This window comes from Entelurus aequoreus, linkage group LG21 (genome assembly GCF_033978785.1).
Source record: "Entelurus aequoreus isolate RoL-2023_Sb linkage group LG21, RoL_Eaeq_v1.1, whole genome shotgun sequence".
In the NCBI taxonomy this organism is placed as follows: Eukaryota; Metazoa; Chordata; class Actinopteri; order Syngnathiformes; family Syngnathidae; genus Entelurus; species Entelurus aequoreus.
In genome coordinates, this window is record NC_084751.1 from 14,774,459 (window position 1) to 14,795,756 (window position 21,298).

A 21,298-nucleotide genomic window follows, 5' to 3' on the forward strand; every position below is an offset into this window, starting at 1 on the left:
TGATGCCCCGCTGGATGCATTAAACAATGTAACAAGGTTTTCCAAAATAAATCAACTCAAGTTATGGAAAAAAATGCCAACATGGCACTGCCTTATTTATTATTGAAGTCACAAAGTGCATTATTTTTTTTAACATGCCTCAAAACACCAGCTTGGAATTTGGGACATGCTCTCCCTGAGAGAGCATGAGGAGGTTGAGGTGGGCGGGGTTGGGCTGTCAAAGAAAGAAATAGAGCTGCTGCACGTATCCTTGACTTGGCTGACGACGCCATTTTGGACCTGTTCTTCTCCGACACTGACGAAGAGGATTTCGGTGGTTTTAGTACGCAGGAGGAAGACGATGACACAATGATTAAAGTCTGACTACCGGTAATACCGTTGTATTATTTGTACTCTGCACGAATGCTGTTCGCCATGTCAAAGATGTGAAAGTTTGATTGAATGATTGAAAGATTTATTGTTAATAAATGGGACGCTTTGCGTTCCCAAACAGTCATCTCTGTCCCGACAATCCCCTCCGTGGTAGCAGGAACCCCTATATACTACGGTAATTACACATCAAAACGCCTGCGGCTTATAATCGGGTGCGGCATATATATGGAGCAATCTGTATTTTCCCCTAAATTTAGCTGGTGCGGCTTATAGGCAGGTGCGGCTTATAGTACGGAAATTACGGTATACCTATATGTGTATATATATATATATATATATATATATATATATATATATATATATATATATATATATATATATATATATATATATATATATATATGTCTTAATTAGATTATCCAAAAAATAGTGCTCGATACCGTGGTAGAGCGTAATATGTATGTGTGGGAAAAAATCACAAGACTATTTCATCTGTACAGGCCTGTTTCATGAGGGGTTTCCTCAATCCTCAGGAGATTTCCTGAGGAGACCTGAGGATTGAAGAAACCCCTCATGAAACAGGCCTGTACAGATGAAATAGTCTTGTGATTTTTTCCCACACATACATATATATATATATATATATATATATATATATATATATATATATATATATATATATATATATATATATATATATATATATATATATATATATATATATATATATATATATATATATATATATATATATATTTATATTAATTAAAATTGATTAGCAACATTAACTCAAGAGCATATAGAGTTCAACCTACAAAACAAAAATGAATAAAATAATATGTGATTTTATTTTATTTTTTCAAAATGGCGATGTCAGGATTCATGGCTACAATGAGCATGTTTTGAAGTGCACAGCTTTTTGAAGCATGTTTTGAAGAACGACACCGATAAATAACCCCTCCACCCCAATTAACAGGGTTAATCTAAAATATTTTAAAAGGGATGTTAAAGCTAGCATTGTTCTGCCATAGCAGTCAATAAGTACTCCCTCTTGGTTTTGTTCTCCAAATTTTAGTGCTGATATTCGAGTATGGAGCAAATTAAAGAAGAGGAGGGGGGCTGGGGGACTCTGAATAGAAATCATAAACCATAATTAGCGCCGCCACTTGTGTACGTGCAGGCAATTTTCATTCAGTAATTTAGCCTTGTGATGATAAATATTACACAGAGGAAAGCGGAAATGGTGTCGTAAAATACGCCATGGACCTATTTTCCATTTTAAATGAGCATATGTATGCCTGCCAGCGGTATATATGTTCCATGGGCTTTTAAAGCATATAAAAGGCACTGTCTGTCTTTTTTTTTTCTGAATGATTCAAAAGACGGTTTGCTTTATTTGATATGCGTCATTGCATGGGCTGGCATATTTAGCGGATTTGACGGGCGCCTGTTCAAAGAGCGATCAATCAAGGGGCTGTGCATTTTCATAAATATTTCTCATACAAAATAACATCTTCCACCTCGCGCCTTTTGATTACAGCACAATGCCGTCTTTTTTTTTTTTTTTAGGCCTTTAAAATGCATTAATGGTCACCGTATTTGCATTTATATTGGATTTTCACGAGGAGCCGAGATAGAGCAAACAAAAACCTAACAGAGAATCATATGAAAGACATTGGAGGCCATAATGGAGTACAAGGGACGCAAGTGTGAGCGAAACAGGGAACGCTAACTGCATTGATACACAGCCAGTGTGCGACACTTTTTTTATTGTGCCGCATGAATGCGTTACAGCAAGCGGCTTCAAGATCACAATCAAAGGCGAGCCCAGTGTTGATGATTACTTCAACGTCTTTTTTTTTTTTTTTTTTGGAGACACTTAAGTCTGGAGGGGAGGATAATTGGTTCCTCGTACGCATCCGTCCCCTCCGAGCAGCGTTGACCTTTTCAGAGGACGAGACAAGAGGCTGGCACCTCCTAAAGCGCTGTTTATCCTCAGATTAGGCGGCGTGCCCGCATTTATTAAAGATGGGCCAGATTTGTTTGTCGCCCGTCACGTTGGCATTGTCCGTGCGCCGCGCCTCAGGGGTAATCGCCCGTAATAAAAGAACTTGGAACAAAAAAACTAAACAAAAAAAAAAGAGTTTTGTGTCGCTCTGCAAATCTGATTCGACCACTTTCCCAACCGCTAAGTCTCCGAGGCCGACAAAGTCCCCGGGGAAATTTACAAAGCTATTCGCCGCTCATTGCCGTTTAGAGGAGAGAGTGCGGCGGGGCGATCGTGTGGGTTTCATTCTGACAAAACACTACGCCGGCTGATGTCGCTGATTTCCTCGCCTCTCTGCTCGAAGATGTGCCGATCATTGAACATGACATACTGCTGCTTCAACTTGAAAAACCCTAACAGGCAATTTGTACCAGTTCATATTTTCCACTGTTCACCTCTCTGTGAATATTTGTGTCCATGCTGATCAGAAGGATAAAACCAGCATTCGCATTAATGTGACGTATTAACCAGGACTATCGTCATCATGTTGTCCAGTGGTTCTTAACCTGGGTTCGATCGAACCCTAGGGGTTCGGTGAGTGGTTCGGCGGAGGTCAAGACACACCCGACTCATCGTGTAAATAAAAACTTGTCCCTATCGGCGTATTACGCATACGGCAACAGCAGAAGTCACACTGATTTGCAGGTGTGTAATTTGTTGTGAGTTCATGCACTGTGTTGGTTTTGTTCTTTGAACAAGGTGATGTTCATGCATGTTTCATTTTGTGCACCAGTAAAAAAATATGGTAACACTTTAGTATGGGGAACATATTCACCATTAATTAGTTGCTTATTAACATGCCAATTAGTAACATATTGGCTCTTAACTAGTCATTATTAAGTACTTATTAATAACCCTAACCCTCTAACTCTAACCCTCTAACCCTAACCCTAACCAAATAACTCTAAATTAAGTCTTTGTTACTTAGAATATGTTCCCCATACTAAAGTGTTACCAAAAACATATAACTTTGTCTTGAATTTGAAAAAATACGACATTTTATTTTTGGCTAAAAAAAGGCTTCGGTGAATGCGCATATGAAACTGGTGGGGTTCGGTACCTCCAACAAGGTTAAGAACCACTGATATAGTCACATTAGGGTTGTACGGTATACCGGTATTAGTATATGTCACGGCGGGGGAGGGGGGCGGATGCAGACGGACAACTCTGGACAAGGCGTGCAGGTAGGAACATGGTTTATTCCTCAAAAATCAAAGAAGTACAAAAACAGAAAACAAGCCAAAGGGAAAAATGTGCCGATCGCACTCGAAGCTAAGGCTAACACTTAGCATAGGCAAGAAGACAAAGAATACTCACGTAAGTGTAGCAAAATCAAACAATGAAGCCAGGCCGACTGACCGGCAAAGCCAGGCTTAAATAATGCCTCTGATTAGTGCTCGGGGAACAGGTGAGCGTCCCGAACACCAATCAGAGGCAGGTGAAAATAATAAGTAGCCATGGTAACTAAAACAAATTCAAGGGTGCACAAAACAGGAACTAAGGGAGTCCAAAACTAACAGAACAGAACAAAACATGATCCAGGCCACGGATCATGACAGTACAGTACCGCGATACTTTTTTTTGTTTTTGTCCTGTCCAGCTTCTCAGGCAAATCATATTGTTGATGCTGATGCCCGTATCAACTGTACAAATTTACTGTACAAAAGAAAAGTGTTGGATGCTTCTCTTGTTGCCTTATTCGTATTTGACTTTATTAAATGGATTTATATTATTATTGGGTGCAGCCGGGCCGTCACAATATAAGAAGAACAATTCACACTTACCTACCTATGGCGTCATCTTTTGGACAAATTTGCTCACTGTGCTGCGGTTGACATTGTACTTCCTGTTTCGCACCTTGAACTGGAAGTATGTCCAGTTTCGTCTACTATTCGTCTGTAGCATTTCTGCTTGAAATGATTCTTTATTCATTACTCCAAGCAACCTTTGTAAGTTTTACAAAGTAAACAGCAGTGGTGGCCGCGCCCGGGCAACATTTTTGGTGATGTAACCCCCAATTCCAACCCTTGATGCTGAATGCCAAGCAGGGAGGTAATGGGTCCCATTTTTATAGTCTTTGGTATGACTCGGCCGGGGTTTGAAGTCATAACCTACCAATCTCAGGGCGGACACTCTAATACTATGATTACGTCAATATTTTTGGCATCACATCATTTAAAAAATATTATATTATGTTTATAAACTCAGGAAATATGTCCCTGCTCACATGAGGACTTTGAATATGACCAATGTATGATCCTGTAACAACTTGGTATCGGATTGATACCCAAATTTGTGGTATCCTCCAAAACTAATGTAAAGTATCCAAACAACAGAATAATAAGTGATTATTACATTTTAACATAAGTGTAGATAGAACATGTAAAGAGAGAAAGTAAGCACATATTAACAGTAAATGAACAAGTAGATTAATAGTTCATTTTCTACCACTTGTCCTTAATAATTTTGACAAAATAATAGAATGGAAAATGACACAATATGTTACTGCATACGTCAGCAGACTAATTAGGAGCCTTTTGTTTGTTTACTTACTAATAAAAGACAAGTTGTCTTGTATGTTCACTATTTTATTTAAGGACAAACTTGCAATAAGAAACATATGTTTAATGTACCCTAAGATTTTTTGTTAAAATAAAGCCAATAATGCAATTTTTTGTGGTCCCCTTTATTTAGAAAAGTACCAAAAAGTATCGAAATAATTGGTAAATATTGGTATCGGAACAACACTACTCCATACTGTATGCAGGAAATGATCCAAGCTGGTTCATATATAGAGTGTGTGTGTGACAATCATTGGTACTTCATATTCAATAAAGTTCCTCCATACGGTTGTCCCGTGTTCAAATATTGCCATCCTCTCAGCCATTTAAGTAACAACAAGAACCCCCGTTATCCCTGCTTCAGAATCCTAAATTGTACATCCCTGTAGCCTACAAACAAGCTCTGAATTACCATGAATTGATTTACGTGGACCCCGACTTAAACAAGTTGAAAAACGTATTCGGGTGTTACCATTTAGTGGTCAATTGTACAGAATATGTACTGTACTGTGCAATCTACTAATAAAAGTTTCAATCAATCAATCAAACTCTCTGCTAATATTTGAAGCAAACAATGTTTTATAATCTTTTAACGGTACCAGCTTCTGAACAGCGTCTTTTAGCTTTGATTAGAAAAAACAATCACTGAGGCAATCACTTGTCTTTGATCCATACATTTAATGATGTTTGGAGTTGACGAATGGAAAAACAAATCTTTAAAAAGCTACAAATGGATTGTTAGGAAGGGAAGGCAAGACCAGGGCATGGCAGGTTTACCCGGCATGCAAACACACGACTGTACGTTTTAATAAACCGCTACAGTACTCTGCACTGTCTGGCTTCAGAAGTCTTGCCTCTGAGAATCTCATTCCCCGTGCAACACCCCGCTCCAGTCGAGATACACATTATGCAAATGTATTGTTTACTGTTCATGGGACAATACTGAGGTACGGAACCCGGAGGGGAGTGAAGCCAGTGTGGCGACTTTCCAAGAGACACTGAGGAGCGAGACAGAACAAACCCAGGAGGGGAACAGTCGAAGCAACGTGGCGAGCGAGTTTAATCCTATATTCTGACTCTGTTCTTTTTGCTTTTCTTGTCCTGCAATTGTTGAGTTTGCAGGAGGGCGAGAGAAACATCGAATATGATTATAAGACAGCATGTCCTACTGTGAAGTGGAAATTACAGTAAGCATTATAAATGCTTTAATTACAGCGTGTACACAGTCAAGGGAGTTCATTGGAAGCAGGCCATATTTGGAGAGGGACTGTTGTTGCACCTGAATTTTTTAATTTGAATAATGATGTGGATTGCATCATTGGAATTAAAGGCCTGCTGAAACCCACTACTACCGACCACGCAGTCTGATAGTTTATATATCAATGATGAAATCTTAACATTGCAACACATGCCAATACGGCCGGGTTAACTTATAAAGTGCAATTTTAAATTTCCCGCTAAACTTCCGGTTGAAAACGTCTTTGTATGATGACGTATGCGAGTGACGTCACTAGTTAAACGGAAGTATTGGTACACCTTTGAATCCAATACAAAAAAAGCTCTGTTTTCATCTCAAAATTCCACAGTATTCTGGACATCTGTGTTGGTGAATCTTTTGCAATTTGTTTCATGAACAATGAAGACTGCAAAGAAGAAAGTTGTAGGTGGGATCGGTGTATTAGCGGCTGGCTGTAGCAACACAACCAGGAGGACTTTGACTTGGATAGCAGACGCGCTAGCCGACGCTAGCCGCCGACTGCACAGATGATCGGGTGAAGTCCTTCGTCCTTCCGTCGATCGCTGGAACGCAGGTGAGCACGGGTGTTGATGAGCAGATGAGGGCTGGCTGGCGTAAGTGGAGCGCTAATGTTTTTATTGTAGCTCTGTGAGGTCCCGTTGCTAAGTTAGCTTCAATGGCGTCGTTAGCAACAGCATTGTTAATCTTCGCCAAGCTGGAAAGCATTTACCGTGTATTTACATGTCCAGGGTTTAATAGTATTGTTGATTTTCTGTCTATCCTTCCAGTCAGGGGTTTATTTCTTTTGTTTATATCTGCATTTGAGCCCGATGCTACCACGTTAGCTCCATAGCTAATGTGTTTCGCCGATGTATTGTCGTGGAGATAAAAGTCACTGTGAATGTCCATTTCACGTTCTCGACTCTCATTTTCAAGAGGATATAGTATCCGAGGTGGTTTAAAATACAAATCTGTGATCCACAATAGAAAAAGGAGAAAGTGTGGAATCCAATGAACCCTTGTACCTAAGTTACGGTCAGAGCGAAAACAGATACGTCCTGCACTGCACTATAGTCCTTCACTCTCACTTTCCTCATTCACAAATCTTTCATCCTCGCTCAAATTAATGGGGTAATCGTCGCTTTCTCGGTCCGAATCTCTCTTGCTGCTGGTGTAAACAATAGGGAAATGTGAGCAGCACTCCAGCTTGTGACGTCACGCTACTTCCGGTAGGGGCAAGGCTTTTTTTTATCAGCAACCAAAAGTTGCGAACTTTATCGTCGTTGTTCTCTACTAAATCCTTTCAGCAAAAATATGGCAATATCGTGAAATGATCAAGTATGACACATAGAATGGATCTGCTATCCCCGTTTAAATTTTAAAAAATCATTTCAGTAGGCCTTAAATGCTGGCTCAGCAGTTTTCTCCCTACCGCTATTGCAACATTGGTTCTGCTGCTGCTGTGTTGTACAATATCAATTGTTAAAAAGGGATGTGCAAAATTGTTGATTAATGCCTTTTAATGCTGATCACAAATGCCATTTCCCTCTGGCTGACACGGTATTCATTTTTAGTCCCCCAGCTGACAAGTGGCTAGCAGCTAATTATGTGTCTCCACGCACAGTGTGGATCTGCTCTTCTCAGCTAAAAATAACCACCGAAGCAGGTGGTCAAAGACCGTCACTGTTTCCTAACTACTTTATCTTGCACTATTATTATCGCTATCAATATTACTGTTAAAAGAATTCAGTTGTGCTTTATCTAATTTTTAACGCACTTTAATATATCTGTCCTCTGCAGTGAACATGTGTCTGTTGGGGCTATTTTTGTTTCCGGAAATGTGTAATATTGACAAAAGAAATAGACCAAAACCAAAGGTCCTATGCAGAGGAGGCTGAAAGACAGCGGTTGCACTTTATTGCTTAGGAATGTTGACATTTACTTGTTAAAAGTGTGCATTTATTCTTGCAACGTTAACTTTTTTCCCAGGATTGCCTTGATACTCTTTGTTGCCGACTCAATAAATGTTATTAAAAAGATATATAATAATACCAACTAAATACATGTCATGCACACTACCGTATTTTCCAGACTGTTAAACAGTGCAGGCAATTTAAGGATTTGTATTTGTTAATGGCCATAATGTTTTGTATTCAACAAAGAGTTTTCATAAAACTTCTACAGAGACACTGAAAAGGTGTGCTATTGAATTTTGCTATGGCACCATCTTTTGGACGAATTCGCTCACTGCAGGTGCTGCGGTTTACAATGCACTTCCTGTTTCGCACCTCGAACTGGAAGTATATCCAGTTTAATCTACTATCCGTCTCTTGAAAGGATTCTTTTTTCATCAACCTGTGTAAGTTTTACAATATAACTAAAACAGTTGTTACTTACTACTATAAACCGTCCCATGTGTGATGTCTGTAGGAGTTTTTTCATGCATACGTGTACGTGCTATCTTAATGTAATCAAACTAGCATTGTAAGCATTAGCGAATATGCTATAGTATTATTAACTTAGCATAAATACCGAACTATAAGCCGCTATTTTTTTCCGACACTTTGAACCCGGCATGCTTATTAGATGGAGCGGCTAATAATGGATTCTTCTACGCTGATGGCCATGATAAAAATAATTGTATAAAAAAAACCAAAAAATTGTTTGTGCTATGGCGCCATCTTTTGGACGAATTTGCTCACTGCAGTGTCCTTCCAATTACTAGTAGTGTTTTGGGTCCTTAGCCTTTCTACACATATGGATTCTTTATTCATCACTCCAGGCAACATTTGTAAGTTTTACAGGTAAACTAAAACTGTTTATACTTACTGAACCGTCGAATGTGTGATGTCTGTTGGAATGTTGAATGCATATTTGTACGTGCTATCGTAATGAACTAATGTGCTAACACGTTTCCGATTGTGTCTGTGTTAGTAATGATAACTTACAACTGCATTCTTTTTGTATTGTTTCAGTTTCACAAATTTCTCAGTAAATTCCCCAAGACATCACCGTGGAGTTTTTGAGTCTGTTTAGCTGATTGGAGATCTAGCTTCCGCAGATAGTGGGTCCATGACGATGACTTCTGTTTTGTTTGATCCGCTGTTTTAACTGCCGTGTTACAGGCACCGTTTGGAAACAGTTAAGGAATGTATTTAAACATTTACAAATGTTTCATTTCACAATGTATAGATCAGCGGCTTATAGTCCGGTGCGACTAATATACACTATATTGCCAAAAGTATTTGGCCACCTGCCTTGACTCACATATGGACTTGAAGTGCCATCCCATTCCTTGGCATGGTTGGGGGCGGGGGGCGTGGTTGGGGCTGTGGCTAAGAGGGGAGGAGTATATTTACAGCTAGAATTCACCAAGTCAAGTATTTCATATATATATATATATATATATATATATATATATATATATATATCCTGAAAATATGCAAACAAAACTGTGTTTAGATGATTGATACTTCAAACTTGGATAAATAAATCTTAAAGAATATAACATAAGTTGGCTTCTGAGAGCTTCAAAATGTAATGAATAAAATGCTAAAGTTGTTGATAAACAAGCAATTATTTTAATAATTAAATATGGTCATTTTAAATGAATTATTATGATCATTTAAAATTAATTAATTCAAATATGGAGTCAGAAAAAATACAAATAAAAATACAATTAATTTTGATGTTTTTAGCAAAATATAGTAAAAATGTATTTAGTTTAAAAAAAATAAAAAAATAAAAATATTTATTTTTAGGTAAGATAAACTAAATAATACAATTTATCTCTAGTCTGGATGATTTAGTTCTTGTCACCCTGTTGTCCTCTCGTCTCTTCCCCGAGGATGGCTCCATGAGCTGGGCAAATGCCCGGAGACGCCCTACGTCAACAACACGGTTGGCGGCCCGTCGGTGCGCGGCTCGTACATCGCCGCCGTCTACTTCACCCTCAGCAGCCTGACCAGCGTCGGCTATGGCAACGTGTGCGCCAACACGGACGCCGAGAAGACCTTCTCCATCTGCACCATGCTCATCGGCGGTATGCCGGACGCCTCGTATTAAATAACGTGATTGGGCAGGCACGCTGTTTATATCGTGGGAAAGCGGACGTGAAAAAAGGCTGTCCTCACTCAGGTCCTCATGAGATTTTCGGGAGAATATTTGTCCCGGGAGGTTTTCGGGAGAGGCGCTGAATTTCGGGAGACTCCCAAGTATGACCGGAACTAAGGGGACAACCTCACACCATAATTCCTCCTCCACCAAATTTCACACTCGGCGCAATGCAGTCCAAAATGTAGCGTTCTCCTGGCAACCTCCAAACCCAGACTCGTCCGTCAGATTGCCAGATGGAAAAGCGTGATTCATCACTCCAGAGTCCAGTGGCGACGTGCTTTACACCACTGCATCCAACACTTTGGATTGGACTTGGTGATGTATGGCTTAGATGCAGCTGCTCGGCCATGGAAACCCACTCCATGAAGCTCTCTGCGTACTGTATGTGGGCTAATTGGAAGGTCACATGAAGATTGGAGCTCTGTAGCAACTGACCGTGCAGAAAGTCTTTGCACTATGCGCTTCGGCATCCGCTGACCCCTCTCTGTCAGTTTACGTGGCCGACCACTTGGTGGCTGAGTTGCTGTTGTTCCCAAACTCTTCCATTTTCTTACAATAAAGCCGACAGTTGACTTTGGAATATTTAGGAGCAAGGAAATGTCACGACTGGATTCGTTGCACAGGTGGCATCCTATGAGACTGAGAGCGGCCCATTCTTTCGCAAATGTTTGTAGAAAACAGTCTCCATGCCTAAGTGCTTGATTTTACACACCTGTGGCCGGGGCCAAGTGATTAGGCCACCTGCTTCCGATCATTTGGATGGGTGGATAAATACTTTTGGCAACATAGTGTATGTAAGAATATTTAGTTAATTCTAAAATATAGCGGGCAAGGCTTAAATACCTTCTATAGCCCGGAGAATACTGTAATTGCTTGCACGTCCAAGTGTCCTTGTGCAACACACGGAACTCTCAAGAGCTCCTGATGGAGCGGCTTCGAGCCCCTGCATCCCCGCCATCAGTGCGTGCATGTGGCCGTGAGTGTGTGACGCGTGTGCGAGGCAATGTAATAAAAGGCTGGCCAGCGCCATGGACTTAAGTGCTGTAAAAAAAAAAAAATAGAGCTATAAATGCAGGCCTCTATTTATGGACACCTTTTGCTGTGGTAAAGCTACTTTCTGATTGTTATTCTGTGAACGCTGGTTGTAATATTTGAAAATGCCCCCCCCCCCCCCAAAAAAAGAAAAGCAGCTTCATCAATTCCTAATGAGGAGTGACGACACATGATAATAAAATATGCATACTCAGGCAGGTGAAATATGTTCCGCAGCTTTTTTTTTTTTGCAACACCTCACAAGAAGAAGAAGACGACGAAACGTACTCACCTATAAATTTTATATCTGGTCGTGAATCCTTGGCGGAATCTATCCACAAAGGACAGATAACTGCGCGAGTGGTGGAACGGTCCGCGGTCGGAGATGAGCCAGTCATACTGCTTGGCGACATGTTGCTCAGTGGCCAACGGGTCCTGGCGGGAAGACTGAACTGTTATATGGTCCCATATAAACAGGAAGCAGATGACCTCAATAAACCTCCAGTTCATGCTTTTTTTTCAGCCGCTCTCTGTTCATTCTCGCTCCATTATGCGGAGACCTGTTGGGGGGAGAAGGAGACAAAAAAGGAAGGGGACGGAGGGTGGGAATGGAGAGAGAAAGACAATACATGAGGTCGATTGTACCATGAAGGAAAAAAAACAACAGAAGGATGCTACTGCAGTGCCCTATTAAATTTTGTTGGGGTTTGCCTGCCGTTAATTTAATCGATTTCTTTGCCGTTGCACTGTGACGGCAACCCAACTGACAAATAACCAATTAGGTTTGACTCAAAAACTGCACAATAGTCGACCGAGAACAGGTGGGGTATGAATAAATAAGACTGTCGAGCATGTATGTGCTTAGCGTGTCATCTGATACTGTAGCAGCACATCTCCATCCATCCATCCATCCATTTTTCAACCGCTTGTCCCTTTCGGGGTCGCGGAGGGGTGCTGGAGCCTATCTCAGCTGCATTCTGGACAATTTGCCACCTCATCGCAGGGCCGACCGTAGATGGGGAAATCCCTACACTGCAAAAACTGAAATCTAAGTAAGATTACATATCTCAAATAAGGGTGATATTTGCTTATTTTCTGTCTGATAAGATAATTCTTCTCACTAAGCAGATTTTATGTTAGAGTCTTTTACTTGTTTTAAGGGTTTTGGTCCTATATGATCTCAGTAAGATATTACAGCTTGTTGCTGAGATTTTATGACCTATATTGAGTAAAACATGCTTGAAACTAGAACTGTTGCAAAGCTGTGTCATCAACACTCACAAGTATACAACTACTTTTTTAAAGTAATAATTTCTTATTTCAAGCATGAAAAAAAAAAAATCATGATTTTGACACAATTGTGTCTCATAATTAAAACGGATGACAGCCAAATGGACTTTGCTGTTTTATTTTCAATGAAACAATAGAAAGTACGTACTCATATAGTAGTACAGTTGGCACAGTACAGGGACAGTTAATATTTAAACCTTTAACATTTCAAACAATTTTGAACATAAGTAGTTCATGCACATTCAGAGAAATTCCTCAAAATTACAATTAAAAAGATTTTGGCCGGGGGCCGGGCTATATTTATGCGCAATAATTGACTGAAAGAGCACGCACTTGGCGCGATGATGTCATGTTATCGATGGAAAAATGCATTTTTAGACCATATGATTTGCCTGAGCGGCTAGTAGACCCCGAGAGTAACAAGCGGTTGCCTTGTTGCCTTTCCATTAAGAACAATAAATTAGTTTTTAGCATAAGTTTGCTGGTTTCAAGAAATGTAATGCTGAGCGCATATCATTATGTCAAGATAATTGCACTAGCATTTACTTAATTTAAGAATATTTTTCAACATAGGTTCTCTTTTTTTTTCTACCAAAAAAAGTGCACTTGTTATTAGTGAGAATATACGTATTTTAAGGGGTTCATTGAGGTTAGCTAATTATACTTGTTTTGGAAAGTCTTGACAAGCCAAATTTTCTTGTTCTATTGGCAGATCATTTTGCTTAGTTCAAATAAAATACCCCTAATGTTTGTATTTTTTTTCTTGTTTTTGAACACTGACTTTTTGCAGTGTATATTCCTTGCAATAGCTCGTTGAGAAATGTTGTTTACGCACGCATTTGCTCACAAAGACGTGACCCTCGCCCCATCCTTGTTTGTGAATGACTGAGCATTTCACGGAAGCTGCTTTTATAGTGAAGTGAATTATATTTATATAGCGTTTTTCTCTAGTGACTGAAAGCGCTTTTACATAGTGAAACCCAATATCTAAGTTACATTTAAACCATTCTGGGTGGCACTGGGAGCAGGTGGGTATAGTGTCTTGCCCAAGGACACAACGACAGTGACTAGGATGGCGAAAGCGGGAATCGAACCTGGAACCCTCAAGTTGCTGGCACGGCCACTCTACCGACCGAGCTATGCCGCCGACATATATGTGGGCGGCATAGCTCAATTGGCATTATTATTATTGATATTATACCCAATCATGCTACCCACCTGTTCCCAATTAGCCTTGTCACCTGTGGGATGTTCCAAATAAGTGTTTGATGAGCATTCCTCAACTTTCTCAGTCTTTTTTAAACCTGTTGCAGGCATCAAATTCCATCTCCTATCGTGCAAAAAACGTTCTGAAAGTAAAATGTGTTCCTAGAGCCCGATTGTGAGCACCAAATGTGGGGAATATCTATCATCACCCTCAATTTTTTGCTCTACTTTTGTAAGGAGAGGCACTCAAAGGTTCTTGACAACGCATACCACTTCATGGAGGACAGCTTTGTGGAAAAAAAGTAGGCTTCACTATACATCTTAAAAATAAAGTTTGGAGCACAACCACCTATCCATCAGCAGCAAGTTGTAGCACTTTGTTTCGCTTCAGTGAATAGGCTTAACAAGAATGAGTGTAATGTAGGGTTGTACGGTATACCGGTAGTAATAAACAACCGTGGTAGTAGTGTTGTCCAGATAGCAATATTTTGGTACCGGTGCCAAAATTATTTTGATATTTTATAATGCAAAAAATGGCATTATTGGCTTTATTTTATCAAAAAATCTTACGTTACATTAAACATATGTTTCTTATTGCAAGTTTGGCCTTAAATAAAATAGGGAACATACAAGACAACTTGTCTTGTATTAGTAGGTAAACAAAATAGGGCTCCTAATTTAGCTGCTGATGTATGCAGTAACATGTGTCATTTTCCATTCTATTATTTTGTCAAAATTATTAAGGACAAGTGGTAGAAAATGAATTATTAATCTACTTGTCCATTTACTGTTAATATCTGCTTACTTTCTCTTTTAACATGTTCCATCTAAACTTATGTTAAATGTAATAATCACTTATTCTTCTGTTGTTTGATGCTTTACATTAGTTTTGGATGATACCACAAATTTGGGTATCAATCCGTCATATTCAAAGTCCTCATGTGTCCAGGGACATATTTCCTGATGTATACACTACCGTTCAAAAGTTTGGGGTCACATTGAAATGTCCTTATTTTTGAAGGAAAAGCACTGTACTTTTCAATGAAGATAACTTTAAACTAGTCTTAACTTTAAAGGAATACACTCTATACATTGCTAATGTGGTAAATGACTATTCTAGCTGCAAATGTCCGGTTTTTGGTGCAATATCTACATAGGTGTATAGAGGCCCATTGCCAGCAACTATCACTCCAGTGTTCTAATGGTACAAGGTGTTTGCTCATTGGCTCAGAAGGCTAATTGATGATTAGAAAACCCTTGTGCAATCATGTTCACACATCTGAAAACAGTTTAGCTTATTACAGAAGCTACAAAACTGACCTTCCTTTGAGCAGATTGAGTTTCTGGAGCATCACATTTGTGGGGTCAATTAAACGCTCAAAATGGCCAGAAAAAGAGAACTTTCATCTGAAACTCCACAGTCTTGTTCTTGTTCTTAAAAATGAAGGCTATTCCACAAAATTGTTTGGGTGACCCCAAACTTTTGATCGGTAGTGTATATATACAGCCTGGCCCCCGGCCAAATTTTTTTAAACCAATGCGGCCCCCGAGTCAAAACGTTTGGGGACCCCTATTCTACACTTTAATAGTTTCTGACCATGCAACAAGATTTTTTTTTGTTGTTCCTCTCAAATAAATACCTAAATAAGTCGCTGGTCACTTTGAGTTAAGATTTTAAAGCACGTTATCGGTCAGTCAGTAGGTAAAACATAGAATCAAAAACAGTTACCTATGCAGATTGCATAACAAGGCTATTATATGTTTATATTCATATATACAAGCGGTCCTCTGAGTTCCACGTTCCTGAATTAAGTGATACAAATAGTTGTACCGTATTTTTCGGACCATAAGGCGCACTGCCAATGAGCGGGTCTATTCAGATCTTTCTTCATACAAAAGGCCCACCGGACTATAGGGCACATTAAAGGGGTCATATTATGATTTTTTTCTAATGTAAAACACTTCCTTGTGGTCTACATAACATGTAATGGTGGTTCTTTGGTCAAAATGTTGCATAGATTATGTTTTATAGACCATTTTCAAGTAGCTTTCTGACAGTCTCTTCAGGGTGCGCCGTTTTGTGGGCGGTCTTATTTACGTGGCTCACCTTTGACAGCGTCTTTTCCCCGTCATCTTTGTTGTAGAGGTGTAACATAATTTTGAGCGCCGTGTGTAATGTTCTATATTCTCAATGGAACATTTAAAGTTTTGGTGTTGTTTACTGCCATCATATTGCAGTCTACACATATCTCTTATGTGTGACTGCCATCTACTGGTCACACTTATCATTACACCATGTACCAAATAAAATGGCTTCAAAAATCAGTTAGCACAACCAGAATTATGCCGTATATTAGGCGCACTGGGTTATAAGGCGCACTGTCGATTTTTGAGAAAATGAAAGGATTCTAAGTAGGGATGTCCGATAAAATTGGACTGCCGATATTATCGGCCGATAAATGCTTTAAAATGTAATATCGGAAATTATCGATATCGGTTTCAAAATTATCGGTATCGGTTTGAAAAAGTAAAATGTATGACTTTTTAAAAACGCCGCTGTACGGAGTGGTACACGGACGTAGGGAGAAGTACAGAGCGCCAATAAACCTTAAAGGCACTGCCTTTGCGTGCCGGCCCAATCACATAATATCTAAGCTTTTTATACACACAAGTGAATGCAAAGCATACTTGGTCAACAGCCATACAGGTCACACTGAGGGTAGCGGTATAAACAACTTTAACACTGTTACAAATATGCGCCACACTGTGAACCCACACCAAACAAGAATGACGAACACATTTCGGGAGAACATCCGCACCGGAACACAACATAAACACAACAGAACAAATACCCAGAACCCCTTGCAGCACTAACTCTTCCGGGATGCTAAAATATTCACCCCCCTACCCCATTAACCCCACCCCACCCAACCCCGCCCACCTCAACCTCCTCATGCTCTCTCAGGGAGAGCATGTCCTAAGTTCCAAGTTTTGAGGCATGTTAAAAAAAAAAAAAGCACTTTGTGACTTCAATAATAAATATGGCAGTGCCATGTTGGCATTTTTTTTCATAACTTGAGTTGATTTATTTTGGAAAACCTTGTTACATTGTTTAATGCATCCAGCGGGGCATCACAACAAAATTAGGCTTAATAATGTGTAGGGCTGCAACAACTAATCGATTAAATCGATTAAAATCGATTATAAAAATAGTTGCCGGTTAATTTAATCATCGATTCGTTGGATCTATGCTATGCGCATGCGCAGAAGCTTTTTTTTTTTTAAAAAAAGTTTTAATTTTTTTTAATTTTTTTTAAATAAACCTTTATTTATAAACTGCAACATGTACAAACAGCTGAGAAACAATAATCAAAATAAGTATGGTGCCAGTATGCTGTTTTTTTCAATAAAATACTGGAAAGGATAGAAATGTAGTTTATCTCTTTTATCCGATTATTAATCGATTAATCGAAGTAATAATCGACAGATTAATTGATTATCAAATTAATCGTTAGTTGCAGCCCTAATAATGAGTTAATTCCACGGCTTTATATATCGGTATCGGTTGCTATCGGAATCGGTAATTAAGAGTCGGACAATATTGGAATATCGGATATCTGCAAAAAAGCCATTATCGGACATCTCTAATTCTAAGTGCGCCTTATAGTCCGAAAAATACGCCACATGCCTTTATCCACACTGTTTATGCAAGGACATGGGCTACAGTTCTGTGGATGACGTCACATCAAGAGGGGACAGCATATCGAGTCTGGCGATAGAAAGGGGGCGTTTTAAGTATAGTTAGTTATCTATACCGATTACTCACAAACTAATTGATATCATGGGAAATGACTGCCAGCAAAAAAACAAAAACAATGAGAACTTGTTTTTCAAATTTCAGTCATCTGAGGTGGAAACTTGTCCAGGGTGTACCTGAGATAGGCTCCAACACCCCCCGCGACCCTGAACGGGACAAGCGGTAGAAAATGGATGGATGGACGGATAGACGCTATGAGTGCAAGAATCTGTTAATCACATTCACCTTTTTCACTTGACTGCTTTCAATAGAGCAGCTCCAGAGCGCCTGCTACATCATCACCCTCCTCACTCTAGCGAGTTATTATAATAGCAAACATGCGCTCGTTTCTTTGAATTATTTAGACGCCAAGCCTGGGAGGCTGTGCAAACTGACCTAAAAACAAATCTAAACAATGACTACATTGAGGTTTCATTCCACCTTAACAACACAACGACATGAAAACCATTCCTCGGTGTGTTCACACCAGACTGCAGTGCGATACATAATTCACCAACCTCCCATCCTGCTCAGCGGACGAAAGTCAGAACAATGTTAACAAAATTTTAGCGAGTCGGTACATTAAAATACTACATGCCCTCATTGTGTAGACTCCCGTCTCGCATTAATATTCTTTGGGAAGTTAAATTAAAGGCACTTTGTGAACGATAAGGGGGGAAAAAATCGGCAGTAATTGCATGCATAGAGCTTTGCCCCCTGGCCGTGGGGCGGCCGACGGAGTGCTATCAAGTGTGACTGTATGAAATCTTTCCCATTTCATGCTTTATTAGACAATAACATCGTAAAAGAGCAGACTAAATGTAATGGACCTAATCTGGCCCTACTAAATAGATGATGAATAACACGATACCTAACGTTAAATAATGCTAGCGCTGTTAAAACGCGAACTGTTTTGTCTAAGCAAAAAATATCAGTCCGGCGTCTGTGGTATCATTATGAATTTAAAGGAAGGATTACGGGTTCATTCCAATTCTGGTATTATTTAGTTAATTATTTGTGGCGTACCCTATCAGTTGTGCTCATCGTTTTGCAATGCAGTCCGCTTAAAATGATGGAAAGTGCCACTCGCAAAGGCTGGCCCATACACCAACTCCCTTGGGCATCACCCAAGGAAGTTTGTCTACCCAAGCGCTATCTTTTAGGGACGCCCTGAGCGCTGCCTTCATGGCCAGCTCGGTGGCCTAGTGGTTGGAGTGTCCGCCCTGGGAGACTGGTAGGTTGTGAGTTCAAACCCCGGCCGAGTCATAACAAAGACTACAAAAAAATGGGACCCATTGCCTCCCTGCTTGGCACTCAGCATCAAGGGTTGGAATTGGGGGTTAAATAACCAAAATGATTCCAGAGCGCGGCCACCGCTGCTGCTCACTGCTCCCCTCACCTCCCAGGGGGTGAACATGGGGATGGGTCAAATGCAGAGTATAATTTTACCACACCTAGTGTGTGTGTGTGACTATCATTGGTACTTTTCACTTTATCTACATCATAGACATCTTATAAGTAGACGCAGCATCGAGCGCTACTGTCTACTGGCGCTGACGAGACCCGAGGCCGCCATCTTGGAGTGGTGATCCGCTCCACTCAGTGCAATTAATTTGGCAGGAGCAATGAACTGTCAGCACATTTTAATTAATCTTACCTCACTGAATACCACCGATTTTCACGTGTTTTTTTGTCATACGTGTAGCTATGATAAAAGGACACATGTTTTGGCGTGTTTTATTATTCATAGTTTGCTTAACAGTAATAGAATATTCTTATATACTATAAGTGACCAGATGTCCGAGATCAAAACTGGGAATATAATCCCAGAGAAGGGGGAAAAAAACGGTCAGCTATTTTTAAATTGAAGAAACAATATGATTAGGTTATTTATACATGCGTATATCCTACATAAACATTGTATGAATACATTAGATATCTATAAATCTTAGGGACCTATAGACTGTATCTCTGTTGCTGCAGTCTTGACACTTTGTATTGATATTTTGTATAACATTATTCCCTTAAATGATAATGTTTACAGTGATTGTTTTATATGTATTTATATGTACCCTACACAATCTGGACTGTGGTCCTAACTCTTACCCCTGTTGGCTTTTACAATCTTTATCTTCATCATTTATTTCAACTTTATGTTATTCAAGTATGACATTTTTACATTTAATTAATTTCATTGACAAGCAATTCTATTATGGTCATACTCTTGTTTGCTAGCGGCTACGATTTCAGTACTATTGAAGATCTTTGCTCCTTCTCAACTCTGTGGTAATATTCTTTTCACAAAATACAACCAATAGTACGTTAATGTTAAATCTTACTTGTGAAAAGTAATCCCCCGATTCCTATTTTCAACAGTCCGCTCATTTTGAGCGGGAAAACGCTGAACACCAGCCCGGCATCTTTGTTTTCTACCTGTCAACTGTCAGTTTAGGCTGCTCGCCGGCTCCTCATCACCACTTCAAGATGGCGGCCGAATTTCTCGCATCACAGCAGCCAATGCTGCGTCTACTTATAAGATCTTTATGATCCACATAGCAACTTACGCTGTGGTCAAAGTTGGAATTGCCAAAAAACACATTTAAGATATTCAACACCCCACTTAAGGGGGTTGTGCACCCCGCCCGCCCAATTTGTCATGTTTCACGTTTCAGGTAAATCGTGACAAACGGGTCCGTATGAATACCCTTTCTACTGTATAAACAATTAGCTGCTAAGTTGCTAAGACATTCCGCTTCATGGCGGCCATGTTTTTCAGCCAACCTTGCTCAAATTTTACAGGCCTACGCTCGTTAGTCACCTGAAGGCGTGTACCAAATTATGCGGCGATTCTGCAAAACACCCCAAAGTTACGGTGGGTATTTTTGGTTAGAGCGCAGTGAGCTGTCTGAGAAATTTCAAGTCAACGCGATGTACGAGAGAATTAATCGCACAGGCCACACAGAATAGTGTGCTTGTTGACAATTTGTTACCTTTTTACCTTTTTCACATGACATACTTTATAGAAACAGAAAATATGGCATGCTATATAGTTCATGATATGCTACGTACCACCACGGTTTACCTTTATATGCCCCTAAGAATATGTATATTATAGAGATTATACTATTTCTAATCCCCGCACGGTTTCCAACGGATCCTGAACATACACCCTGAAGTCAGTGCGTGACGGATTCCAGAGTGGGAAGAAAGACAGTCCTGTGGTCGACCCAAAGGCTTTGACATTTTAGCTACCTAGCGCATCATTTCTCTCTTGAATCCCAGCTCCTGCCTTCGGACCTCCTGCAGTGAGTAAATTTACATTCATATGGCCACAGGATGAGGGCAAATCCTCACTTCTTATTTCCACAGGCCCGATTATGTTGGTGCATTAAGATCTTTTTACCTCCCACTGGCGTGAAATGGTGTTCATTCCATGCCAAGTTTTTTTTTTTTGCTGACGTTTGAACAGTGTGACACCTTAAACTTCACTTTGCTGCCAGGTAAAAGGGACTCTGCTATAAAAGCACCACAAATATACAAATTATTCATAGCTACTTAGCCTTTAGTAAAGATTAAAAGCAAGTACAACCCATCAATTGTAGACCAATGGTTGCTTTTTGGTGAGCTAACTAGCATTAGCA

At 39.8% G+C, this 21,298-nt stretch overlaps 1 protein-coding gene across 5 annotated transcripts in view; it reads right to left on the reverse strand.

Moving 5' to 3' along the window:
- Positions 1 to 21,298, reverse strand: part of brinp1 (bone morphogenetic protein/retinoic acid inducible neural-specific 1) — a 338,696-nt gene that overhangs the window by 243,272 nt on the left and 74,126 nt on the right. For 3 of the 5 annotated variants that reach the window (XM_062031017.1, XM_062031019.1, XM_062031020.1), the window contains one exon: positions 11,658 to 11,925. In XM_062031017.1, coding sequence (XP_061887001.1) covers positions 11,658 to 11,875 — 218 coding nt within the window. In that variant the 5' untranslated portion in view covers positions 11,876 to 11,925. The remainder of the gene's footprint in view (positions 1 to 11,657; positions 11,926 to 21,298) is intronic. The other 2 variants (XM_062031022.1, XM_062031021.1) reach the window with 1 other exon arrangement.